The sequence below is a fragment of the Theropithecus gelada genome, chromosome 1, assembly GCF_003255815.1.
Source record: "Theropithecus gelada isolate Dixy chromosome 1, Tgel_1.0, whole genome shotgun sequence".
NCBI classification, from domain to species: domain Eukaryota; kingdom Metazoa; phylum Chordata; class Mammalia; order Primates; family Cercopithecidae; genus Theropithecus; species Theropithecus gelada.
In genome coordinates this window covers 29519611-29543204 of record NC_037668.1, presented here as the reverse complement: position 1 = coordinate 29543204, position 23594 = coordinate 29519611, and the positions used below count along the sequence as shown (strand labels likewise).

Below are 23594 nucleotides of genomic sequence, written 5' to 3'. Positions count from 1 at the left end.
TATTTTGTTATCAATAAAAATATAGAGTGACCAAGTAAAGAAGGAAATTACTCTTGTATATAATAAGAAAATCATTCATTTGAAGTTAGAAAGTATTCAGCATAATTTATTATTGTCTGTGAGTGAAATACTCTGCAAACAGAAGAAAATTTATGAATTATTCTTTCATTAATACTTGCACTACATAGCCAAGATCCAATACTTCAGCACTTATGCACACACCTCATTGAAAGATATGCACACATCCAGAATTGAAAGATAAGGAAGGGCCTCTATTTGAAGGCAGTGGTGTAGATAGGTGAGAAGTACACAGACATTTACATATTCAGTATATATATTCTTTAATTTTTCTCTTTATTTACTTATTATTTTTTAATTTTTTTGAAACGGAGTTTGCTCTTGTTGCCCAGGCTGGAGTGCAATGGCGCGATCTCAACTCACTGCAACCTCCACCTCCCAGGTTCAAGTGATTCTCCTGCTTCAGCCTCCCGAGTAGCTGGGATTACAGGCATGCACCACCACACCCAGCTCATTTTGTATTTTTAGTAGAGATAGGGTTTCTCCATGTTGGTCAGGCTGGTCTCGAACTTCCAACGTCAGGTGATCCACCTGCCTCAGCCTCCCAAAGTGATGGGATTACAGGCATGAGCCACCTCGCCTGGCCTCTTTTATTTGAATTACACAAACATTATAGACATTATAATTTCTCTGCTGAGTGATGATATCCAACAACTAGTACCTAGTTATAGCCTAATTTATTAGTACTTCTGAATAATGGCCATTAGAAGAGAATATAGCTTAAAGGTGTTAGAAAAAAGGGTCAAAAATTATAGAAAACAAATATAAAGTAAAGAAGAATGAGCCAAGGCCCCAACACTACACTCTGTTCATTTCTAAGACCTATATATGAATTTTGGAGATGGCGAATCTGGCCAATTCCATCTAATACCATTAGCATATTATAATAAAATTCCACTGTTCTGAAAGAAATAATTGATAGACCTTCTTAACAATATTTTATGAATCATGCACATTTTACACTGTAGAAAAATGCATTGACTACAAGACTACCTGAAAATGAACAAATTGATAATTTACTTACACACATGTCCCTATAACTTGGTTACATTGAAATAGGTGCTTAGAAACCGATACCCTCTATCTAACAAACCATTGCATGCGCTTGCAAAACTAAAAAGCTGATTTTTGAATTATTTCATTGAGGGAAAATTGCCAAGGAAGAATTTTTGCCTATAACATAATATTTCTTCACCTGTCAACACATATTCTTTAAAGGTTAAAAATTTCAGGCAATTACAGGAGCATTCATTTGGAAACCTAAAGTTAGACGAAAGTAGGCTGAGAAATGGGCTCCTCAGTGTATGAGATGGCTCTTCGTACTATTTCACATCTAACCAACCACACTTCTTACTTGAGACACTGCTGTAACAATATCTCTGCTGAGGTTTTCATCAGTGTCACTCAGGTGCTGTTAAAGAAACGTCTCTTTTTTGTGCCAATAACTCTGCTCCTGGTTTTATCGGACACTCACTTATTGTTAGTGCTCGGGAGTCCAAACTACCCCAGCAAAACAGTGGGGGATTCAGGGACATACCTGATGAAGTAACTGCCAATACTTAGTGGTTTTAGGAAACTGAGGGGGCGATGAGACCTGTAGTGTATCAATACAAAGATATTACTTTAGAGCCATGACAGTAGAAGCTCCAGTCATATTGCTACCTTTCCTTTTTCTCGTGGTGGAAGAAATTAGCTAGAAGTAGTACATGTAATAATAACACAAAAGAGATATTTCTTGGACATAAAAAGAAAGACATGAAGCCTAAACTTTATGAAGAATATTCGCAGGTATTGATTTGGTCAACACACAATATAGCAATAACTTTTATCTACCTATTATTCTGAATATTTATTGAAAATACTATACCTCTTATGGACCTATGGATTTTGTATTGTATTCTAAAATTCAAATTGTTTATACTGACAGGGCCCCACACAAATAGAACATATTTTTCTAAGGCCTTTTATACCTTAGGAGTGGCCCTGCTGTGGATTATTTTTATGAAGTTCTATTAACCACTTGTTAACCATTTTTACTTTTGTTACAATTGTTTTTGGCATCTTTGGCATGAAATCATTCTCAGTTTGGAGCAGGTGTTTATTCAGATTCACACACTAAGGTTTTGTGAGGTGGATATGGTAAAACTGGAAATAAAATACATTTTGGAAAATATTACCAGAGTGTGTTTACTGATTTACGTTTCTTTTCATATTACTTGACTAGGGATAAACTATAGTAATATTCTTTTGGGGTTGAGAACAATTAAAGCAAATTAAAAGAAAACAAATGTGAGTAATGACAGTGATGACAATGTAATCATCAATTTTTTGCCATTTTGGAGATAAACACTTAGTACTTGAGCACATCTATGAAGAGATTTCAACAGCAGTAATTTTCAACTTTACTACTGTCTGATTTCTCTGGCTTGGAAAATCATCATCCTCAGATCTCCATCTTCTATGTTTTATACTTAATTTCCATTATAGGCAACAGTGCCATATTGGTAGGAATGTGGGTGGAACAATCACTTTATGAACCCAAGTGCTTCTTTATTTCCATGCTGGCAGTCCATGACCTGAGCCTCTGTGCCACCACTCTACATACAGTGCTTGAGATTTTCTGGTTCAACGCTCATGAAATACACTTCAATGCATGCCTTGCCTGGATGTGCTTTATCCACATTTCTTCATGATTTTTTCAAGCCTACTGCTATGGCTTTTGACTGCTATAACCATATTCAATTCTCTCAGATACACGCTATTCTAAACGGTGCTCCCATTGTAAAATTTTCTCTGGGGTTTGTGTAATGGGTTGTCATTGTCCTCATCCCAGCTCCTATCCTCATTAACAGCTAAAATTGTGTGAGACCAACGTACTTTCCTGTACTTATGTCTATAAGAGGATAGCATCAAGTTTTTCTGCCATGACCAACATATTAATGGGCTTTTATGCCTCATTGTGATTACTCATCATATGTTAGGTAAATTTTATTCTTACCTAGCTTTCCTATTTGATAATAGTTCTGGGTATCGTTTGCCAAGAAGAGTGTGAGTCAAGGCTCTCAACACCTGTGTTTCCCACATATGTGATGTGCTGCTGGTCTATATTCCCATATTAGAAGTGGCTTTTATTCACCACTTTAGGAAGTATATCTCACCTGTAGTTCATGTCATCATGGGGAATTCCTTTTATGCAATATGGTGGCTCAATCTAGTTGTTTACTGTTTCATTACAAAGCTGAACCTTTTAACGATCTTAAGGAACAGATATTATTTTCGAGGTGTTAAGAAATTAATTCCAGGGCCAAGAAAACTAGATTTTTCTGAGAATAGACTCTCTTATAGGATTAGAAAATTTATTCTGTCTTGGGAACCTAATGACACAAATTGCAAATAAGAGAATAACACCACCATTAATGCCACCATTACCACCCCTTTCTTTGGATGTGATTCCAGGACAAATAAGGAGCATCACGACTATCAATTAAGTTTTCTAGTCACCTACTTCAAGAAAATTTATTTTTTCTGGAAACAAATATATGTATTTTGGTAGCCCAAAACGTGGGATTTCCATTAAAGGTAACACATTAGCATTTTTTCTACAAATACAATATGAGATTGCATATAAGCATGAGTACTCTTGAGTCTTACTATTTTAGGTCTGGATAAAGAGCTATAAATTAAAGTAATAGATCCTAAACTGTACTGATCTAAGCAAATAAATGGCAAATTGCATGCTGTGGGGGGGGTACAAGCTAATTTCCTAAATTATAAATACATTCTTATCTGAAGTCTTTGAGATCATATTTTTACAATTTGATCACTCTAAAGACTAAAACAAGCAAAGGGCAAATACAATGTAGTGAAGAAAAGACAGTCTTTTCAACAAATGATACTGGAACAACTAGACATTCACGTGCAAAAAGATGAATCTGGACACAGATCTCACACATTTTGAAAAGTTAACTGAAAATAGATCATATACCCAAATGTAAAACACAAAACTATAAAATGACCTATAAAATCTAGGTGACTGTGAGTTTGACAATAGCTTTATAGATATAGGACCAAAAGTATAATCCATGAAAATTTTAAAAAATGACACATTGATTTCATTAAGATTTAAAAATTTCTGTCTATGAAGAACATACTGTTAAGAGAATGAAAGATAAACCATAGATGGGCTTATCTGATTGGAAAAAAAAAATCTTGTACCAAAAAATAAACCAAAAATCCTTAAAACTCAAGAAAAAACAAAGTAGTTTTAAAAAAGACAAAGAGATCTTAACAGATACTTGACCAAAGAAGATATATGAATAACAAGGAAGTATATGCACAGATGCTTAACAACATATGTATCAGGGAATTGCAAATTAAAACAGCAATATAATCACATTACATATCTTTTATGATGGCTAAAATCTAAAATATTGAAGTATTTAAATATTTCTTTATTTCTCTTGCTTTCTTGCTTTCAAGTTCTGGTTCTGGCTCTTTGCCCAGGTTGGAGTGCAGTGGCACAACCTTGACTCACTGCAAACTCCCTCTCCTGGGCTCCAGCAATTCTCCAACCTCAGCCTCCCAAGTAGCTGGGACAACAGGCACACGCCACCATGCCTGGATTATTTTTGTATTTTTAGTAGAGATGGGGTTTCGCTTTGTAGCCCAACTCCTAGGCTCATGTGATCCACCTTCCACAGTCTCCCAAAGTGCTGGGATTACAGGCATGAGTCACATATGTCAAGCATGTATACACACACACACACACACACACACACACAAGCTAGTAGTTTCTTATTCAATGATTGATTCATTTATTATTTACACATTTAGTAATTATAGAGTGTCTCATTTACACCAAGCATAGTGCTAATTCTTGCATTTTCTGCTCAGTAGTAGTTAGAATAAGATAAGAAAACATATTATCCATTTTTAAGACCTATACAAATATTGAGAGCCATAAAACATTTTTCAAGTCTTTTACCTCCATTTTTTTCTCCTTGAAACAAGTGTAGACATGTGAACTAAGAAAATTAATATAAATTTGCAAGTATTATTATACAATTCCATACACAGTCATGTGCTAATTTCAGAGAAAATAAAAAAAGAAAAGATAGTTTTATCAAAAAGAGTTCTAAATCAAAATTAAAGTGTTCTATATTATCTGTTTCCTGCTACCACAAAGTTGTAAGTAGCTATACCTCAGTAAGCTACATTTTTGATATTTAAATGAATAGTGTACTCTAAATTAAGATACATTTAAACCAATGGATTACAATCACTGGTTTCACATGATAATATCTGGGGCATTTCAAAAATTATTGTCTTAACTTTCTATAAGATTAAAATTATTTCCAAAAATTCAGTAAAAGAAAAAATTACATAAAAGTCCCTTTTTATTCCTGAGAAAACTAAACCTCATCAAACAGGGCTGAACATGTGTATAAGCATTTAAAAAGTGATGCTGATGCCCCATGATAGGTAATAACTTCTGCTTTCAGCCATAATATGCTCTTATATCAATACAATAGTTTATAATCTTTAAATAGATGGATTATGTAGAATTACCAACGCAACAATCATATAACAAAAAGGTAGTGTAAGACTCCTGGCAAATATTATACAATATCAAAAAGCAAAAAAAAATAATGTTTGCTAGATTCAAGAAAAACTTCATGGATTGGTGACCTTGAATAAAGTTTGGAATTAAAAATTGGAGAGAATAAATAAAAATGATTTTCAACACACTACTGTGTCACACGTTTGTAGTTAAAAAGGATTTATGCTGAAGTTTCTTATCAGCTTAAGGAGATTTTGGGCTGAGACAATGGGGTTTTCTAAATATAAAATCATTCATCTGCAAACAGGGACAATTTGACTTCTTCTTTTCCTAACTGAATGCCCTTGATTTCTTTCTCTTGCCTGATTGCCCTAGCCAGAACTTCCAACACTATGTTGAATAGGAGTGGTGAGAGAGGGCATCCCTGTCTTGTGCCAGTTTTCAAAAGGGAACTTTTCCAGTTTTTGCCCATTCAGTATGATATTGGCTGTGGGTTTGTCATAAATAGCTCTTATTATTTTGAGATACGTTCCATTAATACCGAATTTATTGAGCGTTTTTAGCATGAAGGGATGTTGAATTTTGTCAAAAGCCTTTTCTGCATCTATTGAGATAATCATGTGGTTTTTGTCTTTGGTTCTGTTTATATGCTGGATTATGTTTATTGATTTGCGTATGTTGAACCAGCCTTGCATCCCAGGGATGAAGCCCACTTGATCATGGTGGATAAGCTTTTTGATGTGCTGCTGGATCCGACTTGCCAGTACTTTATTGAGGATTTTTGCATCAATGTTCATCAGGGATATTGGTCTAAAATTCTCTTTTTTTTGTTGTGTCTCTGTCAGGCTTTGGTATCAGGATGATGTTGGTCTCATAAAATGAGTTAGGGAGGATTCCTTCTTTTTCTATTGATTGGAATAGTTTCAGAAGGAATGGTACCACCTCCTCCTTGTACCTCTGGTAGAATTCAGCTGTGAATCCATCTGGTCCCGGACTTTTTTTGGTTGGTAGGTGATTAATTATTGCCTCAATTTCAGAGCCTGCAATTGGTCTATTCAGGGATTCAACTTCTTCCTGGTTTAGTCTTGGGAGAGTATAAGTGTCCAGGAAATTATCCATTTCTTCTAGATATTCTAGTTTATTTGCATAGAGGTGTTTATAGTATTCTCTGATGGTAGTTTGTATTTCTGTGGGGTTGGTGGTGATATCCCGTTTTTCATTTTTTATTGCATCTATTTGATTCTTCTCTCTTTTCTTCTTTAATAGTCTTGCTAGTGGTCTATCACTTTTGTTGATCTTTTCAAAAAACCAACTCCTGGATTCATTGACTTTTTGCAAAGTCTCAGGATACAAAATTAATGTGCAAAAATCACAAGCATTCTTATACACCAGTAACAGACAAACAGAGAGCCAAATCATGAATTAACTTGCATTCACAATTGCTTCAAACAGAATAAAATACCTAGGAATCCAACTTCCAAGGGATGTAAAGGACCTCTTCAAGGAGAACTACAAACCACTGCTCAGTGAAATAAAAGAGGACACAAACAAATGGAAGAACATACCATGCTCATGGATAGGAAGAATCAATATTTTGAAAATGGCCATACTGCCCAAGGTAATTTATAGATTCAATGCCATCCCCATCAAGCTACCAATGAGTTTCTTCACAGAATTGGAAAAAACTGCTTTAAAGTTCATATGGAACCAAAAAAGAGCCCGCATCTCCAAGACTATCCTAAGTCAAAAGAACAAAGCTGGAGGCATCACGCTACCTGACTTCAAACTATACTACAAGGCTACAGTAACCAAAACAGCATGGTACTGGTACCAAAACAGAGATATAGACCAATGGAACAGAACAGAGTCCTCAGAAATAATACCACACATCTACAGCCATCTGATCTTTGACAAACCTGATAGAAACAAGAAATGGGGAAAGGATTCCCTATTTAATAAATGGTGCTGGGATAATTGGCTAGCCATAAGTAGAAAGCTGAAACTGGATCCTTTCCTTACTCCTTATACGAAAATTAATTCAAGATGGATTAGAGACTTAAATGTTAGACCTAATACCATAAAAATCCTAGAGGAAAACCTAGGTAGTACCATTCAGGACATAGGCATGGGCAAAGACTTCATGTCTAAAACACCAAAAGCAACAGCAGCAAAAGCCAAAATTGACAAATGGGATCTCATTAAACTAAAGAGCTTCTGCACAGCAAAAGAAACTACCATCAGAGTGAACAGGCAACCTACAGAATGGGAGAAAATTTTTGCAATCTACTCATCTGACAAAGGGCTAATATCCAGAACCTACAAAGAACTCCAACAAATTTACAAGAAAAAAACAAACAACCCCATCAAAAAGTGGGCAAAGGATATGAACAGACATTTCTCAAAAGAAGACATTCATACAGCCAACAGACACATGAAAAAATGCTCATCATCACTGGACATCAGAGAAATGCAAATCAAAACCACAATGAGATACCATCTCACACCAGTTAGAATGGCGATCATTAAAAAGTCAGGAAACAACAGGTGCTGGAGAGGATGTGGAGAAATAGGAACACTTTTACACTGTTGNCAAGAACGTTCTCAGAAATCTTCTTTCCAGTTTTTATCTGAGGATATTTCCTTGTCACCATGGGCTTCAAAGCGATCCAAAATATTCCTTCTCAGATTCACAGAAAACAGTACTAACAAAGTGATCCGTGAAAAGAACTATGTAAATCTGTGAGGTGAATTCACACATCCATAGCAGTTTCTCAGAAAGCTTCTTTTAGGTTTTTATCTGAGGATATTTCCTTTGTCACTATAAGCTGCATTGCACTGAGAAATATCCCATTGCAGATTCCAAGAAAACATTGTTAGTGAACTGTTCCATGAAAAGTACAGTGTAAATCTGTGAGATGCATTCACACATCACAATGCAGTTTCTCAGAAAACTTCTTTCTAGTTTTTATCTGAGGATCTTTCCTTTTTCACCATAGACCTCAATGTGCTCTCAAGTATCACTTTGTAGGTTCCACGAGAACAGTGTTAGTAAATTGCTTCACGAAGAAAAAAGTGTTATTCTGTGAGATGAATTCACACATCAGACAGCAGATTCTCAGAAACCTTCTTTCTAGTTTTTTTCTGAGAATATTTCCTTAGTCACTGTAAGTTTCAATGCACTGCGAAATATCCCTTTATGAATTCCAAGATAACAGTGTTAGCAGGCTGTTCAATGAAAAGAACAGTGTAACTCTGTGACATGTATTCACACATTGCAAAACAGTTTCTCAGAAGGCTTCTTTTCAGTTTTTATCTGAGTATATTTCCTTTGTCTCCATAGGCTTCAATGCGCTCCCAAACATCCTATTGCATTATCCATGAAAGCAGTGTTAGCAAACTGCTCCATGTAAAGAACACTGTAACTATGTGAGATGTATTCACACATCACAAAGCAGTTTCTCAGAATGTTTCTTTTTTGTTTTTATTTGAGGATATTTCCTTGTCACTTTAGGCTTCAATTGGATCCAAAATATCCCTTCACAGGTTCCCCAAAAAACAATGCTAACAAACTACTCCATGAAAGAAAAGTGTAACTCTGTGAGATGAATTCACACATCAGAAAGCAGATTCTCAGAAGCCTTGTTTCTAGCTTTTCATGAGGATATTTCCTTTGTCACCCTAAGCATCAACAGGCTGTGAAATGTTCCTTTACGGATTCCAGGAAAACAGTGTTAGCAGACTGCTCAATGAAAAGAACAGTGTAACTCTGTGAGATATATTCACACATCACAAAGCAGTTTCTCAGAAAGCTTCTTTCAAGTTTCTATCTGAGGATATTTCCCTTTTTACCATCGGCCTCAATGCCCTGTTGAATATCACATTGCAGATTCCACAAAAATAGTGTTATCAAACTGCTCAATGAAAGAGAAGTGTAACTCTGAGATGAACTTACACATCACAAAGCAGTTTCTCCGAAGTCTTCTCTTCAGTTTTTATCCGAGGATATTTCCTTTTTCACCATAGCACTCAATGCGCTCACAGTATCGCATTGCAGATGAAACAAAAACATTGTTAGTAAACTGTTCCATGAAAGATTGGTTTAACTTTGTGAGATGAATTCACACAGCACAAAGCAGTTTCTCAGAAAGTTTCTTTCCTGTTTTTAATCCGAGGACATTTCTATTTAAACACCGGCCTCAAAGCGCTCCCATATATCTCATTGCAGATTCCACGAAAACATGTTAGCAAACTTCTCAATGAAAACCACTGGGCAACTCTGTGAGATAAATTCACACTTCACAAAGCAGTCTCTTAGGAAGCTTCTTTCTAGTTTTTATCTGAGGATATTTCCTTTGTCACCATAGGCTTCGAAGCGATCCAAAGCATTGCTTCACATATTCCACAAGAACAGTGCTAGCAAACTGCTCCATGAAAGAGCCATGTAACTCTGTGAGATGAATTCACACATCACAAAGTAGTTTCTCAGAAAGCTGCTTCTAGTTTGTACCTGAGGATATTTCCTTTTTCACCATAGTCCTCAATGCCCTCCCGAATATCGCACTGCAGATTCCACAAAAACAGTGTTACCAAACTGCTGAATAGAAGAGTAGTGTAACTTTATGAGATTAAATTATACCTCACAAAACAGTTTCTCTGAAACCTTCTCTCCAGTTTTTATATGAGGCTATTTCCTTTCTCCCAATAGCACTCAAAGCGCTCCCAATATCCCATTGCAGATTCCATGACAACAGTGTTAGGAAACTGTTCCATGAAAGGAAAGGTGTAACTCTGAGAGATGAATTCACACAGCACAAAGCAGTTTCTCAGAAAGCTCCCTTCTAGCTTTATCTGATTATATTGCCTTAGTCACCATAGGCTTCAAAGTGATCCAAAATAACCCCTTCTCAGATCCCACAAAAACAGTGCTGGCAATTTGCTCCATGAAAGAGTAGTGTAACTCTGTGACATGAATTTGCACATCACAAAGCAGTTTCTCAGAAAGCTTCTTTCTAGTTTTTATCTGACGCTATTTCCTTTTTCACCATGGGCTTCAATGCAATCCAAGGTATCTCTTCTCAGATTCCACAGAAGCAGTGCTAACAAACTCCTCCAGTAAAAGAATGGTGTAGCTCTGTGAGATGAATTGACACATCAGGAAGCCATATCTCAGAAAGCTTTGTGACATATTTCTAGTTTTTATCTGAGGATATTTGAGGATATCCTCAGAAACATATTTCAAGTTTTTATCTGAGGATATTTGCTTTGTCACCATTTGCTTCAAAGCGATCAAAAATATCCTTTCTCAGATTCCATAAGAAGTGCTAGCACACAGCTCCATGAGAGAGTGGTGTAACTCTGTGAGATGAATTCACACAGCACAAAGCAGTTTCTCTGAAGGCTTCTCTCCAGTTTTTATATGAGGATATTTCCTTTTTCACCATACTCCTCAATGCCCTCCCGAATATCCCACTGTAGATTCTGTGACAACAGTGTTAGCAAACTGCTCAATAAAGGAGTCGTGTAACTCTGTGAGATGAATTTACAACTCACAAAACAGTTTCTCTGAAGTCTTCTCTCCAGTTTTTATCTGAGGATATTTCCTTTCTCACCGTAGTGCTCAATGTGCTCGCAATATCCCATTGCAGATTAAACAGAAACAGTGTTAGTAAACTGTTCCATGAAATATTGGTTTGACTTTGTGAATGGAGCAATGTTGGAACATGCTCAAGAAGATATTGTATCCGAATTGAAGTTTATTTTCAGTTACACTGAATCGTCTCTTCCCAAAGTGCTGGTGGGTAACATAAAGTTAGAGATAAACAGCTCTAGTATTCTCACACTTACTCTCCCGTAACGGTCTATGAGCCAGGCTAGTTTCCATATTCTGTAAAATACCCTGTGATGCATAAAGGGTTCCCAAGGAGAAGAATTGTTTGACAGGGTGATCAAGGTTTATGAAAAATGGCAATGTCTCCGAATATTCAATACCAGTAGAACATAATTAACTCTAGCATTGATGTCTTTTTTAATTAAAATATGTAATTCAAGACAAAAGCTGTTGAAACTTTAAATGATTTTGAGCCTTAAAAGAATGAGATTATGGGACCTGAGTCACTAACAGGTAGCTGTAACCTAGGAAGTTGTAGTATTTGTTGCCCTGATTATAAATTGGCCTTTTTCCATTACCTGCATTGTATTTGAGAATATTGTAAAAGACTAACGAGTGCCAGAGAAGACCCTTTCCCTCTTTACTTTTGATCTTCGTTATTGGTTAACCTCCTTCTTCCTCATGTTACACAAAGACCTCATGACTATTACATTGTCAAAGATAAAATACTAAAAATACTCATTTAAATTGGAAAAAGAAAACAAGCTGTAACTAATAAATTTGCTGTAACTCATAAATCAACTTTGTATGGGGAAATTTTTAATTCTGCTAAATTTCTTTGTTTTCTGCCTACGTAAGTAAAACCTTAACTTTTCAACTTTGGGGCATTGACCTCATTTCTTTGGATTCTATGTTTCCCAGATGGCCTTCTTTAGCTTTGCATTTGAATAAACACTTACACCGGATTCTCATCCTATCTATTATTTCAGGTTGACATTTCTGTTGTCACCATTTTCTCAGTTATATTTATCTTTTGTGTCTTTTTTCTTCAGTATGTCAACACCCTTCTGGTCCCATCTTGTTTGACTTCATGAAAGAAAACTACTGTCCAGAGAAGGGATCTCAGGACAATGACTCCACTCAACCATGTTTAAGTGTGGTGGTCCAGTTTGATTATGAACCATTTCAGGGCCAGCATTATGGTGCACTCCCATCTACACTGTGGGAACTATCATGCTTATATTAAAATTTTCTGCCTCTCATCAATATATTCAACCAGAAAGTTGCACTATACATGTCACAGATCCTTTCATATCACTGAGAGAAGAAAAAACTTTTTCTTTATTTTGCATGTTTGTATATTGTACAGCTATTGATGGTCTGGATACTGGTCTGTGCTTACCACTCAGTACTGTGGACCACAGCAATGAAGATTGTGCTGATTTCAGCTAATCTTTAACACTATACTACTTGCACCTGCACTCAATTTCTGCAGTCTCCCTCTTCTCATTACCAACACCAACACCAGGCTATGCGTTCTACCTCCCATTTTACTTGATCTCCACTTGGGACCCACGATGAAGCCTCTTACATATAAATAAAATATTTCCTACTTAAACATCCTGCAAGAGTTAAGAATTTGTAGTCAAAATGATTTATCTGAGTGATCTTCCTTCACTTGCTACATGAAGATGATGCTAAAGATGGGTATATTTTATGCACACAAATACCTGCTTTCCTTAGACCTCAGTTTTTTATTTGTAAGACAAAGGGAATAGATCAAGTTTCAATGTATTTCCACATTTAAAACTCTATATTCCCATAAAATTTTAGGTACATGAAGCAGAAGCTGCAAAAGTCAAATTATAACCCATGCACACAGACCTAAAGAAAATACACAAAATACTATAGGATTCAGGAATTGTGCTTAGCCAGTGTTAACATCAAGAACTGTCCAGATTCACAGATATTGAATAGGTGATGTTGCTTTTCTTGTCTACTCGGCTATATCCAACCCCATTTCCTAAAATTGTAATCTGTGTACTTTTGAGTATTTTGTATATTGTCATCCAAACTACACAGTGGTTCTAAATTATAAAACATGAGGGAGATTTCTGATTTTGAAGCATGAGTACACTGATAAGGCACAAATTTCAGTTCAGTGCCTCTTTTATCTATGTTAATGCAAACCACATTCTCCAGTCACATCTGGAGTTTGAAAATGGGACTAAATATTGGAGAACTACAGGATTAATAAATTATAATGAGATTATTTTGAGGTTGATATCAAGTCTGGCCCTGTGCTTATCATAGCATGAGCCTAATTGTTTTTCTAAGTTTTATAAAGTCTTAAAAGTTTTATACATTTTATCTGAAGGGAAATTGCAGATAGAATTTAGAATGAGAATTAGACATGCGACACATACAAAAAGTCAAATCTGTGATGACTTTGCTTCAAGTGAGAAAACATGTCTCTGTAATACCCACACTGTAGTCTCTCACATCCCTAAATTCACAAAGACTTACTTTATTAGAGAATGAATGTAAAAGAAAAGTGTATTAGTCAGGGTTCTCTAGAGGGACTGAACTAGTAGGAAATATATATGTGTGTGTACACACACACACACACACACACAAAGGGGAGTTTATTAAGTATTAACTCACATAATCACAAAGTCCCACAATAGGCCATCTGCAAGCTGAAGAGCAACGAGAGCCACTCCGAATCCCAAAACTGAGGAACTTGGAGTCTGATGTTTGAGGACAAGAAGCCTCCAGCACTGGAGAAGGATGTAGGTTGGGAGGCTAGGCCCGTCTAGTCTTTTCACATTTTTCTTCCTGCTTTATATTCTAGCTGCATTGGCAGCTGATTAGATGTTTCCCACCCAGATTGAAGATGGGTCTGCCTTTCCCAGCCCACTGACTCAAATGTTAATCTCTTTTGACAACACCCTCACAGACACAACCAGGATCAATACTTTGTATCCTTCAATCAAATCAAGTTGACACTCAGTATTAACCATCACAAAAAGAGACAGAGCAGGAATGTGAAAGAAGAAGAGGAGCAAAAATGGTAGTAACAGCAAGACTGAGAGAGCATTGAAATAAACATGGGATTCAAAGATTTTGGAGAAGACAAAATTTTGGATTCTGTAAAGAATACAAAAATATGTAACAGACACTACTGCTGGATTACAGCTTATTTTGTTCATCTATAAAATGAGATTTATTTGATCAGTGTCCTTCAGGATCTAAATTTACCTAGAGAGAAGACATATGGAAAAAATGGAGCTATCTATCACCCTTGTTTACAAGCAGTTTTACTCCAAAGCCACCTCAACCTTCAGCATAGTTAACATCTCCATTAATTAGCCTTTTTCCAGGTACCTGGAGAGAAGTGGGGGAAACAGGCAGCAAAGTTTAAGTTTGCATTATCTGTCAACACTAAAGCACTTCCAGTCAAAATGAAAAAATCTGACAAGCATGACCAACAGTTACAGAAGATTAAAAAGGAAGCTCAGATGATCATAATTTGGGTGGTATATAGATATACTTATCCCAACTTTATTGCATAATTATTCTTTCTGTACAAATATTTTCACAACTTGCTCTCGGATCTGCTTGGTCCTGACTCCATAAATGACAGGGTTAAGGGCAGGTGGGACAATCACATACAGGTTAGCCAAAAGAATATGGGTATAGTGGGGAATGTTTTGGCCAAAATGATGTGTCATAAAAGAAAAAAATGCTGGTATGTAAAAGCACAGCATAACACAGATATGAGAACCACAGGTATGGAAGGCCTTTAGTCGGGCATCTTGAGAGAGAAGGCGAAAAACAGCTCGAAGGATAAGCACATAGGAAGAAGAAATTAGGGTCACATCCACAATAATATAAGAAATCACCATGAGCCCATAGATTATGTTGATCTTCATAGGTCCACAGGCCAACCGGGCCAGACCTATGTGCTCACAGTATGTGTGAGGTATGATGTTATGCCCACAGAAAGGCAGACGCAGAATGAGAAACACAAATGGGGTTACAAGAACTAAATTTCTTCCAACAACCACAGAAGCTAGAATACTGATGGTTTTATTAGTGAGGATCATGGTGTACTGGAGAGGGTTGCAAATGGCAACAAAGCGGTTGTAAGCCATGACCACCAACAGAACAGTCTCCATGCCTGTAAACATGTGAATAGAGAACATCTGAAGAAGGCAGCTCCCAAAGCTGATCTCTTGGAGGTTGAACCAGAAGATTCCTAGCATTTTGGGAATAGTGGATGTGGACAGACCCAGATAAATCATAGACAACATGGCCAGGAAGTAGAACATGGGCTGATGTAGACTGTGTTCGGTTTTGATCACAAAGAGAATGGTCATATTCCCCGCAATGGCAATCAGGTACACAATACAGAATGGGAAAGCAATCCACATACATAAAGTTTCCAGTCCTGGTATTCCTAGCAGGAGAAAGAAGCGGGGATAGAAGTGGGTGTCATTGATAGAAGGCATTCTCCCAGCAAGTGTCACTGAATTCCTAAGTAAGAAGGATCTCAATTTCTTTAAGGTCCTCCCTTGTCAAGTTCCTGAAGCTACAGAAAAACTCTTATCAGTGTGGTAGAGGTAATGGTATAGGTGGTTAATTTACAAACACTTGAGATTCACTTCTTTCCAGAGGGTAATGGAGGAAGCCTCTCAACACAGATTATTGTTCTGAGATCCATCATAGGCAATATTGCTCATGGCTTTATGTTTTGTAATCTTTGAGATATTTGAAAGAACTGGAAAAACTTCATAATGCAATGCATATTTATATTAAGGCATTCCCTTCCATTACTTCCCTAAGTAACCCTTCTTTACTTTTTGGGAAATCACCATCCCATGCGTTCTTCAAAGTGTGGTCTTGAGATCTTTGGAGTTTTCTAAGTACCTTTCCAGAAGCTCAAAAGCTCAAAACTATATTTATTATAGAAAATTTTTAGCCATTCTCACTCTTATTCTCTCATAAGTACATAGTGAAATTTTCCAGAGGTTGTATGAGATGTTACCATAATAGATTAAATGAAATTGTAAATGATTTCTGAGATTTCAGCTCTATTATCTTAACTTAGACAATAAAAATATTTGCAAAGGAAAATGATGCCATTCTTACAACTAATTTTTTGATAAATAGTGATTTTAACAAAAAGTATCAAATATGTTTTTGTATAATAGTTTGTTAATATTTTTTTTTTTTTTTTTTTTTTTTTTTTGAGACGGAGTCTTGCTCTGTAGCCCGGGCTGGAGTGCAGTGGCCGGATCTCAGCTCACTGCAAGCTCCGCCTCCCGGGTTTGCGCCATTCTCCTGCCTCAGCCTCCGGAGTAGCTCGGACTACAGGCGCCCGCCACCTCGCCCGGCTAGTTTTTTGTATTTTTAGTAGAGACGGGGTTTCACTGTGTTAGCCAGGATGGTCTCGATCTCCTGACCTCGTGATCCGCCCGTCTCGGCCTCCCAAAGTGCTGGGATTACAGGCTTGAGCCACCGCGCCCGGCCAATAGTTTGTTAATATTATTTTAATATTAAACATTTAAATTTTACTCTAATGTCTAATAATATAAATATTATGGATACAATTCAGAGAAACTAAAACTCTTTGAGTATCTTAATAATTTCTAGAAGTGACAGATTCTTAGTACAAAGGAGAAGTACTACTGTCTGCCACTTTCTGTGTTTTATTATAATATAAGCGTAAGGATCTTATACAGTGACATCACATTAAGTGTAGTTAATCAGTCTCTGTTAGAACTTTCCTGGTTATAACTCAGCTAAACTGATCAGTGCGTTTCTCTTATGGATTAATTGTTAGTTTTGATGTTTCTAAATCTTCATGAACAATCTGGTTTCTCCAAGATCCTGTCATTCTGATTCCCTGATATCCTTCCAATAAAATGCCTTGCATGTATCTGTCAAATTATGTTTATCTTCCTTACAATCTATAACATCGATGAGTAATATTAAAAAAAAAATCCCATGTCCCAAAATTGTGTCTCACTTCAGGTGTAAACAGATAAATATTTAGCATATTTTAATATTGAAATTAAAATGTTTTTAAGGACTTTTCATTGCTTCCTTGACAATAACAAGGAAAATTTCCTTATTTTATCTTTGTGTCCCTAAAGACACTGTACAACTCTGTAGCAACTAATGTAACCTGGATTTTATATTTCTGCATGTACTGGCCTTATTTCTATGAAGAAAATAGCTGCAACTAAGAGTTGAGAACCAGGGGTAATCATTGTAATATGCTCAAAACTGCCACATGAATGTTGGTTCCCAGTTGTTCAGTATTCAACTGAATCAGAGTTGGGGTTTGTAATAAGTGTGCTTTTGTTTGTGTGTGAGTGTGTGTGACAGAGAGAGAGAAAGAGAGAGAGCAGTTTGGAGAGATAGGAGTAGAGAGAGAAATCATGTTTTATTATGTATGTGGCTGCATACACCAGTTGTCCTATAACTTTGCCAGGTAGCTATTTTACAGCAGAGGCACACAGGCAAAGGGGTTAATAATTCCCCATTCTATATGAGAAGAACAAGAGCATCTCTTGGTCCCCGAGGAGCTGAGAGAAAACTGAAAAAAGAACATAATGTTTGCCAGTATTGAGGAAAAGATGCCAGGCTGAAAAACCAGAGGGCTGTGGTTTTTGTGATTTCACCTGGAAGAGTCTGAGGAAATAGCTAGGATGATGTGTTGTGAGATTTACAATCCAGAGTCAGCCCAATCTTAAGGGTGGTTGTGTCTCAACATGATACTTTGCCAACTGAGAAAAACATTCCCAGGGAGGTGGCAAAGGGGACACTTCTCTGACAGTACAATTCAAAGCTGCCACCACATCCACCCTCTCACAGTTTTACCTGAATTCTTGCCTTCTTTCTGTCATAACTTTATGCCACAGTAGCAGACAATGTATGGCCAATAACCTCAAGATCATTTTTTGAGGGCAAATTATTAAGTTTATTCTTCTCTAGATATGCACATTGACAAAGATCCCCACTGGAGTCCATCTGAAAAGACAAATTCATAATAATTAGCAATTTCTCTCTTATTGTGCTCACCAAAGTTCACATTTTGAACTTGAGATTATTTTTTTACTTTGTTGTATTTTTTTTTTCTGACTGTAGTAGAATATTATAGAGGTCTTCTGTGGACCTTAAAACTATTCAGACATGGCTTGAAAACCTGCTTAACCATTTACTTGCTTGAGATCCTTGGACAGATTCTTTAACCAGATAGATTAATTTTTTTCTCCTGTAAAAATGACATGATAAATTATAACTAATGTGGTTTATTTTAATGATAAATAAGACCAATGTTTGTATAGGTGCTAGTGCATAGTGTATCCTCAACAAATTATACTTACTTATTTTATCAACGGTCCCAAATATTTTCTTTATTTAATGCAAGATAGCTAAACTAATTCACCTGTTAGCAGAAATAAGTTATTTCATTGTAATAAGTCCAAATTATGTCACAGTTGGACATAAGATTAGATAAAGGATGGATGGATCAGAAGGGGCCAAAGTAAAGAAATGGCATGGAGTCAGACATTAATATTTATCTCTAGATTTTTATGGATACAAATATTACCCAATACTACCATTTAGAAAGGAAACAATTTTCTTCCCTTATTCTTACAGCTTTCCCAAGCTTGGTGAGACCAAAGCAGTTGATGAATGGACAAAGTGGATAAAGACCTTCATTCAGGCTCTTCCATAACTGTGCCATTGACGGTTCAGTCCAACTGATCTAGCTGATCTAGCAGGGGTACTGTGCTTACAATAAAAATGGCTTGGGTATGGTTCCATAAAGTAGGAGGGATACAGGGAACCAAGTTAAAATTGGCAATATTAAATTCACTCAGACAATGAGGGAAATAGAGAATAAAACTGTACAGACCAAATATGTTAATACCTATGTAATTTTATTTGAATATTGACATAAGTGATACCCCCCACCACCTTAAATAGACACATATAAATGAAGTCTGCAATAACATCTTTTTGTCTTATTGACAACAAGTATTGCCATGCTACTATATGACTGGATTTGTGGTGTTTTGTCTGTGAACAGTGTACTCTGTGAGAGTGTGTGTGTATGTGTGTGTTTGTAAGAGAAGGGAGTGGAGAGTGAGGGGAGAGAGAGAGAGAGAAACAGAGACAGAAATTCTGTGCATTACTAATTGGTACACCATTGCCCTCACTTATGGATGTCTGTTCCAATCCCATGTGCTCTGTTGTGTTCCTCTGTGAAGAGAATAGTGCAATGGTGCTTGGGATAATTCCTCAGAAAAGTGGAAAAATCTGGCTTCTTCTATCGTCATTTGCTCTCCTCTCCTCTGTATCTTCTCACTTCTCCTGCACAAGCATTCTTACCTCTCTAATATTTCTTCTCCCAGACCTCACTTGGAGCAGAATTGCAGCATGAGCCCAGGTTCTTGAATATGGCAATTAGGTTCCCCTTCAAGCCTCTGAACAACAAGCCTGCCTGGTAACGTGGAGAAAACTTTATACTGAGTGAGAGCATCCCTATGACCAGGCATGTCCCAGAATCCCTGAGCCTAGTCTTCAGAATCCTGTGGGCGGAAACACGGACTCGAGGGTCATTAAGTCTTAGTAAGTCTTTATTCCTCTTTACTGCATCTGCAGAGAAACATCATAACTCCTTAGCTCAGGGGAGCAGATGTGTTATGAAAGGATGGGAAGGAAAAAATCCTGAACATAGAGGAACCTGTTTTGGGGCTGATGTTAATTCTGCTTCCCTCAGGAGCCATGAAAGCATTGATTTTATACCATTAAGTCTTCACATGTGACCATGAAACTGTTCTCAGCAACTTTTCTGTTTTAATATGTTTGTGTAAATCCTGATGTAGTTTCACAACTGTTACAATTGAGGCTTCAAAAGATGAAGGAGAAGACATCTCAAATAGACAAATTAGACTCTGTGGTACAACTCTGTTTATTGGCAGTGTGCATGCCTATAGATAATGGCAGCAACTTTCTTCCTACCCACCAAGATTCTCCTTCTCAGTCTATAACTAATGGTGAACAGATACAGTCTGTGAAGAGAGACTTGCATGTGTTTCAGCTCTTTTGGCAGAGGGTGAAGAAAATTCTATGTTTTCCTTATAAAACGTATTGTATTTTCCCTTCTAGCCAGAGCAGTAGTGTTTCCTGAGAGGATCCCTTCCTTAATGATGATAAAGTCGACCTGATAGTACTACTAGGACGTGCTACAGAGCCTGGTTTTCCTGACTATAGTTAGAAATAGACTGAGGGGACTCATACAGTATTTGTCCTTTTGCAACTGGCATATTTTGCTTAGCATAATGCCCTAATGGCTCACTTGTGTTGTGGCATGTGACACAATATTCTTTTAAAAAAAAAAGATTTAATAATACTCCATTTTGTATATACCGTTTTTCCTTTTCCATTCATTGTCAATAGACATTTGGATTGTTTCCACTCTACCCCTTGTCCATTATAAATGATGCTTTCATGAACATGGGTGAAAATTTATCTTTAAGATCCTGCTTTGAATTCTGTTTGGATATATATCCAGAAGTAGGGTTACTGAATTATATTCTAATTTTATTTTTAATTTTAGTAGTATCTCCTTACTGCTTGCTCTCTGTACTACCTGCACCATTTTGCATTCCCATCACCAGTGCACAAGGGCTCTCCACATACTCAACACTTACATCCTTCTCTTTTGATAGTGGCCATTCTAGTGAGTATGAGTTGATGTCTCATTGTTTTGATTTGCATTTTCCTGATGATTAGTGAAGATGAGCATCTTTTTAAGTATTTATTGGCTATTCATATATCTTCTTTGGAGAATTTTCTATTAAAGTCATTTTCTCATTTTTATATTAGGTTTTATGAAGTATTTAAAGTAGTCAAATTGTAGAAAGGAAACAGCAGAAATGTGGTTAGCAAGGGCTGGAGAGAAGAGAAAGAGGAAATTATTAGTGTTTAGTGGGTACAGAGTCTTGGTGTTATACGATAAAAAAATTCTAGAGTTCGGTTGCACAATAATATAAATATACTTAACACTATTGAACTATACACTTAAAAATGGCTAAAATTGTTAGTTTATTATGTGATTTTTACCACAATAAAAAATGCAAGCAAAAAAAGTGAAGAAAAAATAAAAACTTTTATAAACACACACACACACAAAAAGAAATCGATTGAGGGAAAAATGAGTACAAAGACAATTAGTTGGTACTTTTTGCCTTCTAAGTTCAGACTATTTTGAGTTGTTAGCACAGAAATAGTAATGCTGTCTATGGTCCAAGAGAGATTCTGGTTTGATCTGCCACGTTCTTGCATTCATTACTTCTCTTTTGATTAATGAGAAAGTAACTCCCTAGGTTCCTGTTTCTCCCTCATTGTGTCCATCTTCGTTATTGTATCCATATTTATCTTCCCAAGTCAAGTCTGACTCTATCCAATTTCTGCTTAAAATTTCTTCCCGTGACCCATACATTCTCCATTGTATACTGCAGACTTTATGTAATAAAGAGCAAACACCATTGTTACCAAATTCCTTCACTCAATATCCAATCAACCTTTTATACTTTCATTGTACTACATGACTCCCAAACACACATCCTGTCTTTGATAATCAAAAGTTCTCCATATAAAATAACTACCTCTCATTTCTACTTTGCTTCAGCACTTTCTCAAGTGTCCTATACTTCTTAATGATCTTTCATATGAATCAATCTGATAGAATCTTTGTCTTTTGTATTCTCAATATCAGTGTGTGCCACAATTATAACAGGCAAATTTTCTTTTGTGTTTTTTTTGTGTTTTCTCTCTTCTATTATTTTAGGGATTGATATTAGCGTGATTTTTTTTTTTTTTTTTTTTTTTTTTTTTTGAGACGGAGTCTCGCGCTGTGTCACCCAGGCTGGAGTGCAGTGGCGCGATCTCGGCTCACTGCAAGCTCCGCCTCCCAGGTTCAGGCCATTCTCCTGCCTCAGCCTCCGAGTAGCTGGGACTACAGGCGCCCGCCACCACGCCCGGCTAGTTTTTTGTATTTTTAGTAGAGACGGGGTTTCACCATGTTAGCCAGGATGGTCTCGATCTCCTGACCTCGTGATCCGCCCGCCTCGGCCTCCCAAAGTGCTGGGATTACAGGCTTGAGCCACCGCGCCCGGCCTAGCGTGATGTTTAAGTCAACTTTATCCTTTAGTTCACCTAGTATAGTGCTTTGACTATAAGAGGTGCTCTGGCATTATTGAATTACATTATTTTTAAAACATGAAAATTCTATTTCTGTTAGGGTCATAATGTCAATAATCATATATCTCCTAATCGGTCACTGTATCTGCCCCCTCCTATTCCCAAGATTATTTCACTGTGACTTCTGGAATCAATTTTTTTATTAGCAGTGATATTATTTTTGGCCTTAAACCACTTCTGATGTTTGGTTTCTCTTCCTTTTGAAACAGAATCCCAGTTGTTCTCTAAGGACATTACTTCTCCTGAAAAGTGTTGAGGGATTGTATGTATTTTCCCATAATTTTCACCATTTCCTCATGCCAAATAGTCTAAAGATCTAGAGACTTTTTGTCTTGGACTTTTGACAATTTGACATTATAATGCCTCAGGGAAGATCTTCTTGAGTTGAATTTACTTGGGGGATTTTGAGCTTTTGGATCTGGGTATCTGTATCTCTCTTCACATTTGGAAAGTTTTCAGCTATTATTTTATTAAGTAGGTTTCCTCTGCCCTTTTCTTTCTCTTCTCCTTCTAGAATCCTCATAATATAAATATTTGTTTACTTAATGGTGTCCCATTAAGGGTCCCATTATTTCTGTACTTTTTTTTAAATCCTTCTTTTGTTTTTCTCTGACTTAGTTCAAACAACCTGTCAACAGATTCTTTCTTCTGCTTGACCAAGTCTGCTATTGAATCTCTCTATTGTAATTTGAAAACTTATTCACTGAATTCTTCAGCTACAGGATTTCTATTTGATTTTTATGATTTTTCTCTTCTGTTCAATTTCTCATTTGTTTCATGAATTATTTTCCTGATTCTACTGAATTGTCTATGCTGTATTTTCTTGTATTTTTCTGAGTCTTCTCAGCATCGTTATTTTTATTTTTATTTTTTGGCAATTTGTTATTTTATTATTTGGCAATTTGTTGATTTTCTTTTTACTGGAGTCCATTGCTACAGTATTTTGTTCCTTTGGTGGTATCATATTTCTTTTTTTTTTTTTTTTTTTAGAATGGCTTTTTTTTTTTTAATTTATTTATTATTTTTTTATTTTAAGTTGTAGCAAAAAATAAAAATAAAAAG

General features: G+C 36.4%; 1 protein-coding gene across 1 annotated transcript; it reads right to left on the bottom strand.

Moving 5' to 3' along the window:
• Window positions 1–14758: 14758 nt before the first annotated feature.
• On the bottom strand, window positions 14759–15776 carry LOC112613365 (olfactory receptor 52E4). The gene has a single exon (XM_025368806.1). It carries the CDS (start codon window positions 15758–15760, stop codon window positions 14822–14824), a length of 939 nt encoding a protein of 312 aa, XP_025224591.1. The 5' UTR covers window positions 15761–15776; the 3' UTR covers window positions 14759–14821.
• Window positions 15777–23594: the final 7818 nt, after the last annotated feature.

Excerpts from the sequence above, each read along its gene's own strand:
- LOC112613365 (XM_025368806.1), bottom strand. The coding sequence starts at position 15,760 with ATGCCTTCTATCAATGACACCCACTTCTATCCCCGCTTCTTTCTCCTG.